The 15,203-nt window shown below is 42.1% G+C and overlaps 1 protein-coding gene across 2 annotated transcripts; it reads right to left on the reverse strand.

Annotated features, from left to right (window-relative positions):
- Window positions 1-91: 91 nt before the first annotated feature.
- LOC129853520 (BCL2/adenovirus E1B 19 kDa protein-interacting protein 3-like) lies at window positions 92-14,951 on the reverse strand. 2 transcript variants are annotated; one of them, XR_008759135.1, is made up of 6 exons: window positions 14,846-14,951; window positions 4,060-4,321; window positions 3,876-3,957; window positions 3,657-3,751; window positions 2,588-3,236; window positions 92-2,308 (listed from the first exon to the last, which is right to left on the reverse strand). XR_008759135.1 is itself a non-coding variant. In XM_055919649.1 (6 exons), exons 1-6 carry the CDS (start codon window positions 14,931-14,933, stop codon window positions 2,260-2,262), a joined length of 726 nt encoding a protein of 241 aa, XP_055775624.1. In that variant the 5' UTR covers window positions 14,934-14,951; the 3' UTR covers window positions 92-2,259. The 2 variants fall into 2 exon arrangements, 1 of the variants encoding a protein (XP_055775624.1); XM_055919649.1 differs by having other exon boundaries at window positions 3,087-3,236.
- Window positions 14,952-15,203: the final 252 nt, after the last annotated feature.

A 15,203-nucleotide genomic window follows, 5' to 3' on the forward strand; every position in this document is an offset into this window, starting at 1 on the left:
CATCACCCACCTTCCTCTTCTGTTGACAATGTTTTACAATGCATTTCTGTTATATCTGTATTTCACCATACAAAACCCACATTGGAGTGTATTGCGGTTAATTTCTCATTTTAATGTCAGATTTTCATAAAATTGGAAAAACTATCAAACAAGGCTGAAAGTTCTTGCTACTAGAATCAATATCACAAACAAAACATGTTCAAGGAAAAGGCCAAGCATCTTTCAGTTTGTATTTTGGATTATTAAAGAAAAAATATGAAAACAATAATAATGCACATAGTTCTTCTGCGTTAGATACAGGATGGACTTGCCAATATTAAATGAAAGCTATGACAGCCTTTGGCATCTCATGAATGATAATAAGTTAATTAATGCCAATTACAAGCTAAAGGCATGCATGCAATGGGAGTTACTTTGAGTTGGCACAAACCAAGAACAGAGGCACAAAAAACAATCCCACTCAAAAAAAAGAACCCTACTACTGTCATCACATCTATCCCCATTGTCCACTCACCCTTCCCCCCAAAGATAAAAAAACTAAACCCGAAATAACCAAGCAGTGGTAGAGTGCTGGTTCTGTATAGTTAACTTTCCCAGGAGTTCCTATCGCACGCTATGTGAGAATAATTTCTTAGTGTATGAAAAAAAAAAAACGTTTTATTATTGCAAAAAAAAGAAAAAGGGTCCTTTATCAGATTTCATAAAATTATTTCAGTACCAAATAGGTCATTGTTAAACATTTATCCAAAAATCATTACTTACATATGGTCTGCTTTATGGAAATGTATGCCTATTGGGAATGGAAACATATTTCATGCATACACAAAATGTTCACCATAAGAATCATGAAAAATCTCAAAATGGATCACCAGAGGACATGTCAAAACCAGGTAGGTGACTTATCAGGACTGGAGATATGAGTGCATGTCACTGTTTGTGTTAGTCTAACCTTCTAGTTAAACTTGTCCAATAGTTGAGAAATCACTGTGTGTGTTACCTTTGTAATGAAAGCGCTGAGATTAAAATAAATCTATATATTTGGCACTATGCAGTAGTCATTTTGTGTACCAAAAGCAAACAAAACTGAATTATTTGTGGCCAGTTATAACATCCTTCAACCAATACATCCTACTCTGTATGGTGGCTGGACCTATACACTGAGGGCGTGTTACCACACAGGAAAACTTACATTCGAAAGGTTTATAGAATCAGCTTGGAGAAAATAAATAAGATATGACAAACGAAAGGAAGAATGTGTGGCATTGACACATTTGAGTTGTTGAACAGCAGGCAGGTTGTGTATATTTGTATCAACTACTGTTTATAAAAAATTCTTCATTCAAACGTTCCCTTACCCCGTGCTTTACCCTGTACTGCAGAGCATTTAGATGTACTATTCTTTCTGCATCAATCTATTGGGATGTTTTCCTGTTAATCAATGGAAACCTGCAGTAGCTATTCACACCCTTTCACCAGGAGGCCACCTTTAGAGAAAATTATTTGGGGCTACTAAATGACAAAAATGAGGTATAACTAGAGTAGGCTGGAATAGAAGCAAACTTCTCCTGAATTGATAAGTCTGGGCTGAATATTATTCCAAACTATGTAATAAAATAACAAATCTGAACAAGAATACCACTTGATTCACAGTCACTGCAATTCTCAATGCCAATTGAAAGACGTATTGCAGATATGTAGCTTATTTTGGTTCAGGTAAAAGTCACCATGAAATGAACTGACTTGGAGTAGGGAGCAGTAAAGGAATTATTGATTTCTCAAAGCACAATCTCTCGGTCTAAGCCAAGGAATCTGTATAGAAATCTAAGAGAGATTCCAAAACCCTCAGGCCCTGTGCCATCCAATACCAGTCACAGTGTTTGTGCAGAACAGTATCAACAGCTTTTGAAGAATAATTTTGTCCAGAAGTACAACACTCAGATTCAGGCATGTGCTGTTAACTATTATGTGCTGCTAGTGGTCATTACTGTTCAAAGCCAATCTGTGTCAAAAGGTAAAAGGTTCCCAGTCATTTATGAATTATGAACCCTCCAAAAGCACGCTACATCAAAAACTTGGGAAAGTCATTGTCAGATAAAGAGGTACAAATAACTAAAAGGGGGAAAAAAACTGTTGAAAGGAGATAGCTAGGCATACAATGGATGCAGAGGAAAAGAGGGCATTTAAGCACATGAAGACATTGTAACAACTAGTCAACAGGATAATTTTTATGCGACTTCCAGGCACTGCTTCACTTTGGGTTTAGAAAGAGCTGGTGGAAGGCGTGGGGAGTCTCTTCCCAATGTAGACCCTAAGGAGACAATAAGTACAGCATGACAATGCAGGTGATTAACTGACAGTTTTTTTTTTTTAACAGCTAATTGAGCGACGATGGTTCATTTCATTCAGTTTTTCCTTCTGTGAGCTCAATGCGCACATTGAACATTTTCTCTAAAGATAAATCAGACCCAGCCTGAACTGTGTGATGTAGTAGGGAGTTGTAGTTTACAACAGGCCAATATTCTACATAGTTTAGCGCAAAACATGGTAATCAACAACAATGACCATAATCCATTGCGCATCTATCTACCTTGTCCAGTCTCTTATACCTGCTACGGAAGAGGCAGAAGAATGCACAATCGTGAGAGGATAGAGAGAGCAGCTGTTGCTTTGCAAAGGTATGTCTACCTGAAAAGACATGATCTAGTTTGGTATTCAGCAGTCATAAAAGTACGCCTTATTTAAGAAATACAAAAGAGTGATTTTGTCAGACAGCATATGCAGCAGCTCTAGAGAAATAAGATGACTTTATTATATAATTTCAAGTTATCAAATAAACTAATGTAATACACAACTAAAGTAATGTGGAAAATTATGGTTAATAAGTAATAATGGGCAGTCACTACCATCATGGGACTTTTAATTGTTTTAGTGTGTTAGAGCAAAATCAAAAAACGTATAATCGAACAGATCACAAAAAAGCACTAATCGCTCAGCACTAATGAAAATGATTCAACAGCAGACAATCTACAAATACTCACATATATCCATTTGATTTGCTAGTTGTGTAAGATGGAACAGTCACTCACCCAATGCCGAGGGCAAGAATGTGAGATAGAAGTAAGGAAGGGATGAAGACTTTGAGGAAGTCAGCAGAGAAGATACCCCCTTTCTTCATGGCTCCACTATTTCTCATGCTTAGGGATACTGAGCGTCTGGGGTGACGGAAGTGGAACTCCCTACAAAAAAACAAAATAAATCACTGAACATGTTCACCATTTTGAAAGAAATTGCATTGTTATCCCACAGAAAATTGGCATTTGTATTATACACTTTCATGGTCTGCCTGGGCAGATATGGAACTTTACTAAGTTGTCTATTTTTGCTATGATTTAGGCTAGCAGTTTTGTGTTAGAGCAGGGGTGGGAAAACTTTAAAGGCTCGAAGGCCACATAGGGATTTTGAAAGGGCCACACAGTTTTTTGCTGGGGAAGAAAAAGAGCAGATATCAAAAAAAGAATATATATATATAGGGCCATTATAATTTCTACATTTTCTATCTTTATACTTAAATCTCCCTCCGGCTGGATTGAATGGGCTCGCGGGCCGGATCGGAGTTTGCCCAACCCTGTGTTAGAGTGTGCAGTGTGTCTCCATACTTGGGTGGAACGTTTTCAGGCCGACTGGACCAATCTGCAACCTTGTTCATCAGGATATCCTCTTCTCTGTTTTTCTCTGGACCTTCCTCCTCTAACTGCAGATGGGGGGAGAGAGAGAGCACATGTGAACAGAGAGGTACTGTAGGCCTATAGTGTAACAGTGTAGACAGGGGCATGGATGGAGGAAGAGAGACATGAGGGCAGGCTGGGTTGTTGTACCTGGCTCCCTCTCCGACTGGACATCTCCACATCAAAGGTGATTTGGCCATCATCCTGATCTGGACTGGGAGGTCTGTGAGGACTGAGGTGCAACACAGGAGGAAATAAATATACAAATTATACAAACACCCCAACATGGAGGAGAGAGTTTAGGGAGTACTCTAAAAACATGACACTCCCTTACCTGTCGCAGGAGGAGCTGCTCTGGCTGGACTCGTGCTGAGCGTCCAGCAGGATTTTCTCCATGTCTCCATTGTGGATAGAGGAGGATGAGGGCACATGCTCCAGCGCCGCTGTCAGACTCTCCTCCACCTCCTCTGACACCACCTCCAGGGCCTGACTCTGCCCCTCATTCCCATTCCCCGGGGCAGGAGAGGGTGTGGTGGAGTTTGGCAGCAGGGCCTGGTTCCTGTTGTTTCCATTCATCTCCAGCTCCACCCACGACCCTGAAAACATAAAGATGGCAGTGGGGTTTGGAGGAAGTATGTGTATTAGTAAAAATGTTAGTGACATAAGTCTAATGGTAAAGATACAGTGACAAGTTCTCAAATTCGATGCATGGCTTACTGCACCGTCACCAAAAGACATTGCATTTTGAGCCCTTCTACCGTTTAGGACCTTTTATCTCAGATGCATGAGACATGTCTGTGCTTTGTCTGGCCTTGTTAGTCTCAGCCACTTACAGTATGTGTAATGAAGTCACTGTATGGAACATACAGCAGTGCATGTTAACAAGGAGAGTCAGTGGATGGCCACCCTATGCTGCCGAGGATTAGGCCTAACTCCATATGCATGAAAGCAGAATCATTTTGTAAAACAAAAAATAGACATGCATGCATGTGCATGTTACTGAAATGATTACCTTCATTAACAAAAACAAACATACATTACATGACCAAAAGTATGTGGACACCTGCTCAAACATCTCATTCCAAAATTGTGGGCATTAATATGGAGTTGGTCCCCCTTTGCTGCTATAACAGCCTCCACTATTCTGGGAAAGCTTTCCACTAGATGTTGGAACATTGCTGCACGGACTTGCTTCCATTCAGCCACAAGAGCATTAGTAAAGTCGGGCACTGATGTTGGGCGATTACGCCTGGCTCATAGTCAGCATTCCAATTCCTCCCAAAGGTGTTCGATGGGATTGAGGTCAGGGCTCTGTGCAGGCCAGTCAAGTTCTTCCACACCGATCTCGACAAACCATTTCTGTATGGACCTCGCTTTGTGCACGAGGGCATCGTCATGCTGAAACAGGAAAGGGCATCCGCCAAACTTTACAGTTGGTACTATGCATTCGGACAGGTAGCGTTCTCCTGGCATCCGCCAAACCCAGATTCATCCTTCGGACTACCAGATGGTGATGCGTGATTCATCACGCCAAAGAACCCATTTCCACTGCTCCAGAGTCCAATTGCGGCAAGCTTTACACCACTCCAGCCGACGCTTGGCATTGCACATGGTGATCTTAGGCTTGTTTGCGGCTGCCTGGCCATGGAAACCCATTTCATGAAGCTCCCGACGAACAGTTATCGTGCTGACGTTGCTTCCAGAGGCAGTTTGGAACTCAGTAGTGAGTGTTGCAACCGAGGACAGACGATTTTTATGCGCTTCAGCACTGAGTGGTCCAGCTGTGAGCTTGTGTGGCCTACCACTTCGCGAGTAAGCCATTGTTGCTCCTAGATGTTTCAACTTCACAATAACTGCACTTAAAGTTGACCGGGGAAGCTCTAGCAGGGCAGAAATCTGACGAACCAACCAATCTGTTGGAAAGGTGGCATATGACGGTGCCAAGTTGAAAGCGACTGAGCTCTTCAGTAAAGCCATTGTACTGCCAATGTTTGTCTATGGAGATCGCATGGCTGTATGCCATGCAACAGGTGTGGCTGAAAGAGCCAAATCCACTTATTTGAAAGGGCGTCCACACACGTTTGTATATATATAGTATAACAGACTTCAGCAGAGTTCAGTTTAGAAAAAGGCCCTGGACTCAGAGTCTAGCCTGCTTTAAGCCGCAACTGGAACAAAGCATGCTCTCAGTCTTTGCTCACAGTGATAAACAAGCACCCACGCCTATTAAGCAAAACATTCCTGACTTCCTCTCTTGGGGACATCAATTGGACTTGTAATGGGGTAATCTCATCCACCAGCTAGCTCCCTCTCTAATTCGAGCCTGGGGATAAGGTTAGTATGGGTGGCCTGAATGCCACTGTGTCAGTGAGGTTGTGTGGTTCCATTGCCAATCTAGGCCGTTACATAATGTGCATATTCTATAAAACATAGACATAGCATAGAGATGTTATGTCTATCCATCATTATCTGAAATAGTATGCCTCTTATTCATAATTTTGCTTCATTTGATTGCTTCTCTATAAATAAACACACTATCCAGATGATAGCCTACATTTCATAATGATAGTGCTACTGCCTCTAACAGCAGGCAGCCTGAATGGAATCCAAACTGCTCCCATGCACGGGTAGGAGGGAGGGCAGTTATGCAATCTCTGCAATCAAGCTAAGCATAGAATCCAGGGCCTGACTATTTAGCCAGTTACGCCTGAGCAACATTCAACTAACTAAACCTCTTCTAGGACTTTCCCTGTGCATTCTACCAGAAACCCACTCTGCATCTCCATACTGTATAAAAGGGACAAGGAGGAACAGAAAGTACTATACAAGGACACCAATAATACAAACCTATACCATCTTAATCTTGTGCTTTTTCCTCCAACGTGGACTGTGTGGGCAGTTTAGAAACTGCATCTGATGGTCATGTGAATATTGAGACTGTTCAGCATACAGTAGCGGTCATTGGGGGTGGAAGTAGGCCATATACCTATTGCGTTATCTGCAAGGTTTACCTTTGACAGTTCCTACCCAAACAGATTTACCACCCCTACCGAAAAAAAAAAAATATCATTATTTTTATTACTGATTAGATTGAAACATTGAGTAGCCTATCTAGTATCAATCTTATTATGAGAAAGCCTTGTAAGGATATGGTATGATGACACTCAGTAGCCTATCACTGAGTATTATGGGCAATTGATAGGCTTAGACAGAGGTGTGGACTTGAGTCGCATGACTTGGACTTGAGTCTGACTTGAGCCACAAATTTGATGACTTGAGACTCAACATGATAAAAAAAATAATAATAACTTGGACTTGGAGCCTTAATGCTCAGGACTCTTATTTGACTGGAGACTTATCTGGCCAGGTTTTATAATGTTTTGTCACTTACTTTGTGGCACAGAGTCTCCGTGAATTACTCTCCACGCAGCCAGAGACAGTATCGCACTTGCCAAAAAAAAAAAAAAAAAAAAGTGAAAACGCACACTTGGCCCTCTACTTGGACCAGCAAAATATCAGTCAACACAGATCGGGTGAGCTAGCTCAGTGAAAAGGTTTTGGGTGGGTTGCGAGTGTAGCCTACCATTTGGATTTTATATTTATACCTTCGCTTATTCAACCTGGTCACTAACATAGGCCTACGGAAATGCACCAAATTCTTGTTTCAAAATCATCTAATCTGTGCTTAAGAACCAAAAAGTTGCACATCTTGACTGTTGACCAATCATCAGCATTGGCACGCAAAGGCGGGCACACATATTCAGATTAGTTACCAGAAAGCACTTGTTTAATTTTCTCCGGTTTTGCCTGCCATTAATGTAGCCTCCCTACATTAATCCATATTAAGTACCATTTAGCAATCTGCTACAGACACATCTTTGTCACAACAATAGGCTACCTGGTGATTTCATTGATCATGTTCATATTTCAGATAGGCCTAGTTTGGGTGGGTTAATTATATACCTCAGTGGTAGTACTGGCTATATTATGTCTATAGATAGCTGTAACATCACACACCCCTTCAAATTCTTATGAAATGAAGATGTATCATTCTGGCAAACTAATTAAGATATTTGTGAGGAAGAAAAAAGGCCAAAGACAGATCATGCTTTCCATTCAATTGTGCAACATCCGCTTCATACAAGTATGATCCTGCTTGCTCTGGACTCCAGAGAAGTGACAATGACCATGTTTACATGCAAACCAATATCCCGTTATTATTCGGGATCTCAAGTATTCTGCTTTTGAGTTGACACATGTAAACATCATATCCCTTTAAAATAAATCGAAAAAGCTTGTATCCCGGTTATGAGAACCCGGATAAGATGCCTGGGATATGTTGATCTTAGATGGGATACTGTGGCATGTGAACATTTTATGCTGTTTACTGTTGCTTTACACGGTCTGCGCAGGCTGAGTTTAGCATTTTATGGGTGTTGTGTGATGTTTTCATCTGATTGTCAAACAAATCACTTCAAAAAGTAGTCTACCAATCCTCCCGGGTGGCGCAGTGGTCTAAGGCACTGCATCGCAGTGCTAGCTGTACCACCAGAGACTCCGGCCGCGACCGGGCCCAGGCTCTGTCGCAGCCGGCCGCGACCGGGAGGTCCATGGGGCGACGCACAATTGGCCTAGCGTCGTCCGGGTTAGGGAGTGTTTGGCCAGTAGGGATATCCTTGTCTCATCGCGCACTAGCGACTCCTGTGGCGGGCCGGGCGCAGTGCATGCTGACCAGGTCGCTAGGTGTACGGTGTTTCCTCCGACACATTGGTACGGCTGGCTTCCAGGTTGGATGCGCGCTGTGTTAAGAAGCAGTGCGGCTTGGTTGGGTTGTGTTTCGGAGGACGCATGGCTCTCGACCTTCGTCTCTCCCGAGCCCGTACAGGAGTTGTAGCAATAAGACAAGACAGTAACTATTAACAATTGGATACCACGAAACTGGGGAGAAAAAAGGTAAAAAAATTATTATATATATATATAGATTTTTAAAGTAGTCTACCTACCTGCGCAGTTCAATCCTCCGTACTGGACCACATAGCATTGCTACATTCACCCCTAATTTTGACAAGTTTCTGATAATTTTTATTTATTTATTTTATTCTACCAGGTAGGCCAGTTGAGAACAAGTTTTACATTTACAATTGCGGCCATGCCAAGATAAAGCAAAGCAGTGCAACGAAACCAACAGAGTTACACATTTACAAACGTACAGTCAATAACACAATAGAAAAATATATGTACAGTGTGTGCAAATGTAGAAGAGTAGGGAGGTAAGGCAATAAAAAGGCCAGAGGCAAAAATAATTACAATTTAGAAATAAACACTGGAGTGATAGATGTGTAGATAGTGATGTGCAAGTAGAGATACTTGGGTGCAAAAGAGCAAGAGTATAAATAACAAATATGGGGATGAGGTAGGTGGGTGTGCTATTTACAGATCGGCTGTCTACAGGTACAGTGATCGGTAAGCTGACAGCTGATGCTTAAACTTAGTGAGGGAGATATGAGTCTCCAACTTTAGTGACTTTTGCAATTCGTTCCAGTCATTGGCAGCAGAGAACTGGAAAGAAAGGCAGCCAAAGGAAGTGTTGGCTTTGGGGATGACCAGTGAAATATACCTGCTGGAGTGCGTGCTACGGGTGGGTGCTGCTATGGTGACCAGTGAGCTGAGATAAGTCTTTGCTAGGTATAGCCCCGTCTTATAGATGAACTGGAGCCAGTGGGTTTGGTGAAGAATTTGTAGCAAGGGCCAGCCAACGAGAGCATAAAGGTCGCAGTGGACGGTAGTATATGGGGCTTTGCTGACAAAACAAATGGCACTGTGATAGCCTACATCCAGTTTGCTGAGTGGAATGGTGGAGGCTATTTTGTAAATGATGTCGCCGAAGTAAAGGATTGGTAGGATAGTCAGTTTTACGAGGGTATGTTTGGCAGCATGAGTGAAGGATGCTTTGTTTGCGAAATAGGAAGCCGATTCTAGATTTAATTTTGGATTGGAGATGCTTAATGTGAGTCTGGAAGGAGAGTTTACAGTCTAACCAGACACCTAAGTATTTGTAGTTGTCCACATATTCGAAGTCATAACCATCCAGAGGTGTGATGCTAGTCGGGCAGACGGGTGCGGGCAGCAATCGGTTCAAGAGCATGCTTTTCGTTTTACTAGCATTTAAAAGCAGCTGGAGGCCACGGAAGGAGTGCTGTATGGCATTGAAGCTCGTTTGGAGGTTTGTTAAGACAGTGGCCAAAGAAGGGCCAGAAGTATACAGAATGGTGTCGTCTGCGTAGAGATGGATCAGAGAATCTCCAGCAGCAAGGGCGACATCATTGATGTATACAGAGAAATGAGTCGGCCCGAGAATTGAACCCTGTGGCACCCCCATAGAGACTGCCAGAGGTCCGGACAACAGGCCCTTCGATTTGACACACTGAACTATCTGAGAAGTAGTTGGTGAACCAGGCAAGGCAGTCATTTGAGAAACCAAGCCCATTGAGTCTGCCGATAAGAATGCGGTGAATAACACATTCGAAAGCCTTGGCCAAGTCAATGAAGACGGCTGCACAGTATTGTCTTTTATCGATGGCGGTTATGATATCGTTTAGGACCGTGAGCGTGGCTGAGGTGCACCCATGACCAGCTCGGAAAGCAGATTGCATAGCGGAGAAGGTACGTTGGGATTCAAAATGGTCGGTGATATGTTTGTTAACTTGGCTTTTCGAAGACCTTAGAAAGGCAGGGTAGGACAGATATAGGTCTGTAACAGTTTGGGTCTAGAGTGTCTCCCCCTTTTTGACAGCGGCATCTTTCCAATCTTTGGGGATCTCAGACGATACGAAAGAGAGGTTGAACAGGCTAGTAATAGGGGTTGCAACAATTTCGGTGGATAATTTTAGAAAGAGGGTCCAGATTATCTAGTCCAGCTGATTTGTAGGGATCCAGATTTTGGAGCTCTTTCAGAACATCAGCTGTCTGGATTTGGGTGGAGAAACTGTGGGGGGGGGGGATATTGAGTATATTGAGTATATTGATTCCTGACTTCCCTTAAAAGTTGCATAACGCGGGAGCTATTCGATGCTAATGCAGAACGCCACAGGATGTTTTTGTGCTGGTCAAGGGCAGTCAAGTCTGGGGTGAACCAAGGGCTATATCTATTCTTAGGTCTACATTTTTTTTGAATGGGGCATGCTTATTTAAGATGGCGAGGAAAGCACTTTTAAAGAGAAACCAGGCATCCTCTACTGACGGGATGAGGTCAATATCCTTCCAGGATACCCGGGCCAGGTCGATTAGAAAGACCTGCTCGCTGAAGTGTTTTAGGGAGCGTTTGACAGTGATGAGGGGTGGTCATTTGACCGCGGACCCATCACGCACGCAGGCAATGAGGCAGTGATCGCTGAGATCCTGGTTGAAGACAGCAGATGTGTATTTAGAGGGCAAGTTGGTCAGGATGATATCTAAGAGGGTAACCATGGTTACATATTTAGGGTTGTACCTGGTAGGCTCCTTAATAATTTGTGTGAGATTGAGGGCATCTAGCTTAGATTGTAGGACAGCCGGGGGTACGAACTCTGAAGACAGATGGGGGGGGGGGGGGGGGGCAAACAATTCACATATGGTGTCCAGGGCACAGCTGGGTGCTGAAGGTGGTTTATAACAAGCTGCAACGGTGAGAGACTTGTTTCTGGAAAGGTGGATTTTTAAAAGTAGAAGCTTGAATTGTTTGGGCACAGACCTGGATAGTATGACTGAACTCTGCAGGCTCTCTCTGCAGTAGATTGCAACTCCGACCCTTTGGCAGTTCTATCTTGTTGGAAAATGTTGTAGTTGGGGATGGAAATTTCAGGATTTTTGGTGGCCTTCATAATCCAGGATTCAGACACGGCTAGGACATCAGGGTTGGCGGAGTGTGCTAAAGCATTTAATAAAACAAACTTAGGGAGGAGGCTTCTAATGTTAACATGCATTAAACCAAGGCTTTTACGGTTACAGAAGTCAACAAATGAGAGCGCCTGGGGAATGGGAGTGGTGCTGGGGGCTGCAGGGCCTGGGTTAACCTCTACATCACCAGAGAAACAAAGGAGGAGTAGGGTAAGGCTAAAGGCTATAAGAACTTATAACTTACAACTTACATTTGTTTATCAACTATAGTTCGATACATGCAGCTTCTCTTCTATCATAACTTGTTGCCCCAGAAGACTAAATAAAGTAGTGCTTACCAGAATAATGTCTTACAACAATAGAATAAATGCATTAGTAATCTAGTTAACACCAGTGAAGTTGTCTGTTTCGTTAAGGGACCGGGGAGAAAAAGCAATAACTCCAAAACAATAACTTTTGAGCTCCCGAGTGGCGCAGCGGTCTAAGACACTGCATCACAATGCTAGAGGCATCACTACAGACCCTGGTTCGATCCCAGACTGTATCACAACAGGCCGTGATTGGGAGTCCCATAGAGCGGCGCACAATTGGCCCAGCGTCGTATGGGTTAGGGGAGGGCTTGGCCGGGTTAGGCCGTCATTGTAAATAACAATTTGTTCTCAATTGACTTGCCAAATAAAGGGTAAATAAATCAAATTTTAAAAAGTGGAACGATTGGTCCTGTGCAAAATGTCATCAGTTTGACCAGTTTTATGGAAATGAAAAGCTGAGAAAAACATTTCTGATAAAACTTCTGTTTCGTACTAGGTGCATATTTTAAGGTTGAAATTGTCTGCTTGCAGAACAGTTTCAAAGATAACATTACACACACGTTCACATTTTCTCAAGAGATAATGAAAGAAATCACATTTCTCCCCTCCTGTTCCTGAGACAAAATTAACATTTCTTTTATAATTTTACTGCAAGAAAATATATTAGACTACATGTGAGAGGTTATAGGCCTACAGTCAGTGTCCATATATCAGTTATTATTCCATTTAAACCATATGAACTTAAATTAGGAATATTCTGTTTATTTGTGGTTAGAGTGATACTCATTTAGCGGGATAACAAAAGGTGCATGTAAACAGCTTATCCAGTATTAGACCTTAAGCGGGATATGAGCTACTATCTGGAATAATGTGTGCATTTAAACGTGGTCAACGTGACATGATATCCCTGGTTGATATTGACTGCTTACTTGAATGACTCGTCTCAAAATGCAGGTGTAAAACGCTGTTAATTTCTGAAGCTTGTGGTTTGAAAATGCATCACTATTTATGGCTGTAATGACAGGCTATATTTGTGCAGTGATTGTGCGTGCGAGTTCACCCTGTGCGCAAGCTTTGAACCAGGCCTTGTGGGGGTCAAAAAGTTATAAAATCCTTGCGCTAGCAAACAGATTGCTGATTTACTTCACAGCAATAGGACCGGGTGCAGCGTAAACGTCACATTGTAAGGAGAGAAGATTGCCATAAATGAATATGCAGATCCAAAAATTGTTTGGTGATCAAGAAAATAACCTTTTTACCTTGCAAACTCACCAGAAATGGGGCATCAAGCAACAATTACTAGCATAAGCCTACTGATATTTTGTTATGTCAAAATTGCTTGAAATTGAGCATTTACTTACGAAGCTCACATTTGAATTTGTTGTAAAAATGAACAACATATTCAAAAATGTGTTGAAGATAGAATAATGAAAATGGCTGTATGGTAGTCTCAAATAGACAAGGACAGTTGTGAAGAGGGCACGACAACGCCTATTCCCCCTCAGGAGACTGAAAAGATTTGACATGGTTGCTCAGATCCTCAAAAAAGTTCAACAGCTGCACCATCAAGGGTCAGGATGACTGGTTGCATCACCGCCTGGTATGGCAACTGCTCAGCCTCCGACCGCAAGGCACTACAGAGGATAGTGTGAACGGCCCAGTACATCACTGGGGTCAAGCTTCCTGCCACCCAGGACCTCTATACCAGGTGGTCAGAGGAAGGCCAAAAAATTGCCAAGGACTCCAGCCACCCTAGGTCAAAAAGGCTTCTTAACAGCTTCTACCCCCAAGCCATAAGACTCTTGAACAGTTAATCAAATGGCTACCCATACTACTTGCATTGTCCCCACCCCACATATTTATGCTGCTGCTACTCTGTTTATTATCGATGCAGTCACTTTACCTCTACCTACCTACATGTACATTTTACCTCAATTGCCTCGACTAACCGGTGCCCCAGCACATTGACTCTGTCCCAGAACCCCCTGTATATAGCCTCGCTAGTGTTATTTTAATGTTGCTCTTAATAATTTGATATTTATTTTTTTCCTTTTCTTAAAACTGCATTGTTGGTTAATGGCTTGTATGTAGGCATTTCACTGTAAGGTTGTATTATGCGCATGTGACAAATACAATTGTATTTGATTTGTAGTTGAACAATTCATTGCCTGTATAGCACATTTTTTATTGAGTTGAGAATATAAAAAAAAAACTTGTGACAACTGGATTTGCTCTTAGAATGCACGACTTGTATTTGACCCGTTCTAATTGGAACTCGATTTGTGACTTGCTTGTGACTCGAATAATAGCGAATTGGTCCCACCTCTTGGATTTTTTGAACTGCATGTTGTCAAAATGTTCTCTGCAGGAAAACGCACATATGTAGACATGCTGCATGCAAACGTCTAGAAATGTGTTTCGCATGGCAAAAACGTCTAGTGAGTGCCTTCCACAGCAGACATGCATTTCTAAAGCATTCCATTCGCCTTTGTGTGGATTCAGAAAATCGACAATGCACTGAATGTGTGCAACTCAAACCATAAACGCTTATGAATAGCTGGAGTTCTTAACACATTACATTACTTAAAACATGGAATTTGTTCGGATTCGACACATTTCATTTATAATTTTCTTTTAAGACATGTTTTGATATGGATTAAAGCCCGCCCCAAGACAAATTAGAGTTTAGTGGTATCCTTCCATGGTTGGTTGAATTCCTGTCACTCAAACATTCAAAGTAAATCCATTGGAGCAATAAGGGTGACGTTAAAACAATATTAAGAGCTCCTCCCGCCCTGTGGAAGCAGAAGAAATTCCAACCGAGGCAACTTTTGCGATATTTTGTTAGAAATATTTACCAAGAAAAGCAAGCACATTTGTTGGACATGTATTCAAAACTCTTGATTGTTCGAAAAGGTTGTCGATGATACTTACCGTTGAGGCTAGGCTCCTCGTTATTGTTTTGCTGAGCAGCAGCAGTGGCGGACATGTTGCCAGCTCCGTTTTTAGCGTTTGTCAACATGACACGCAAGCGACCGCGCGCGCAGGCATATCATATATGATTGGCTCACCTGAGAAGAGACGTCACCAAATTATTTCACTAACTTTAATTTGTTGTGCAAAGTATGTACCAACGGAAATCAACATTTGTTTGTGATGTGTATTCCTTGTTTTTCGCATTTCAATTTTCTGATCTCTTGCTTTATTTTCTCAATTTATAATGTTGCTTGTGTATGTAATGACAAGACACTTTCCTATATAAGAACATTATACATTATGAGGACATAAAAAT

The sequence above is a fragment of the Salvelinus fontinalis genome, chromosome 4, assembly GCF_029448725.1.
Source record: "Salvelinus fontinalis isolate EN_2023a chromosome 4, ASM2944872v1, whole genome shotgun sequence".
Classification (NCBI taxonomy): Eukaryota; Metazoa; Chordata; class Actinopteri; order Salmoniformes; family Salmonidae; genus Salvelinus; species Salvelinus fontinalis.

Bases quoted from the DNA above. Each gene is read 5' to 3' on its own strand.
- LOC129853520 (XM_055919649.1), bottom strand. From the start codon at position 14,933: ATGTTGACAAACGCTAAAAACGGAGCTGGCAACATGTCCGCCACTGCT. The intron at 4,322-14,845 runs GTAAGTATCATC...TTATGTTTTCAG, and splicing joins CGAGGAGCCTAGCCTCAACG to GGTCGTGGGTGGAGCTGGAG. The intron at 3,752-3,875 runs GTACAACAACCC...CCCCATCTGCAG, and splicing joins CCAGTCGGAGAGGGAGCCAG to TTAGAGGAGGAAGGTCCAGA.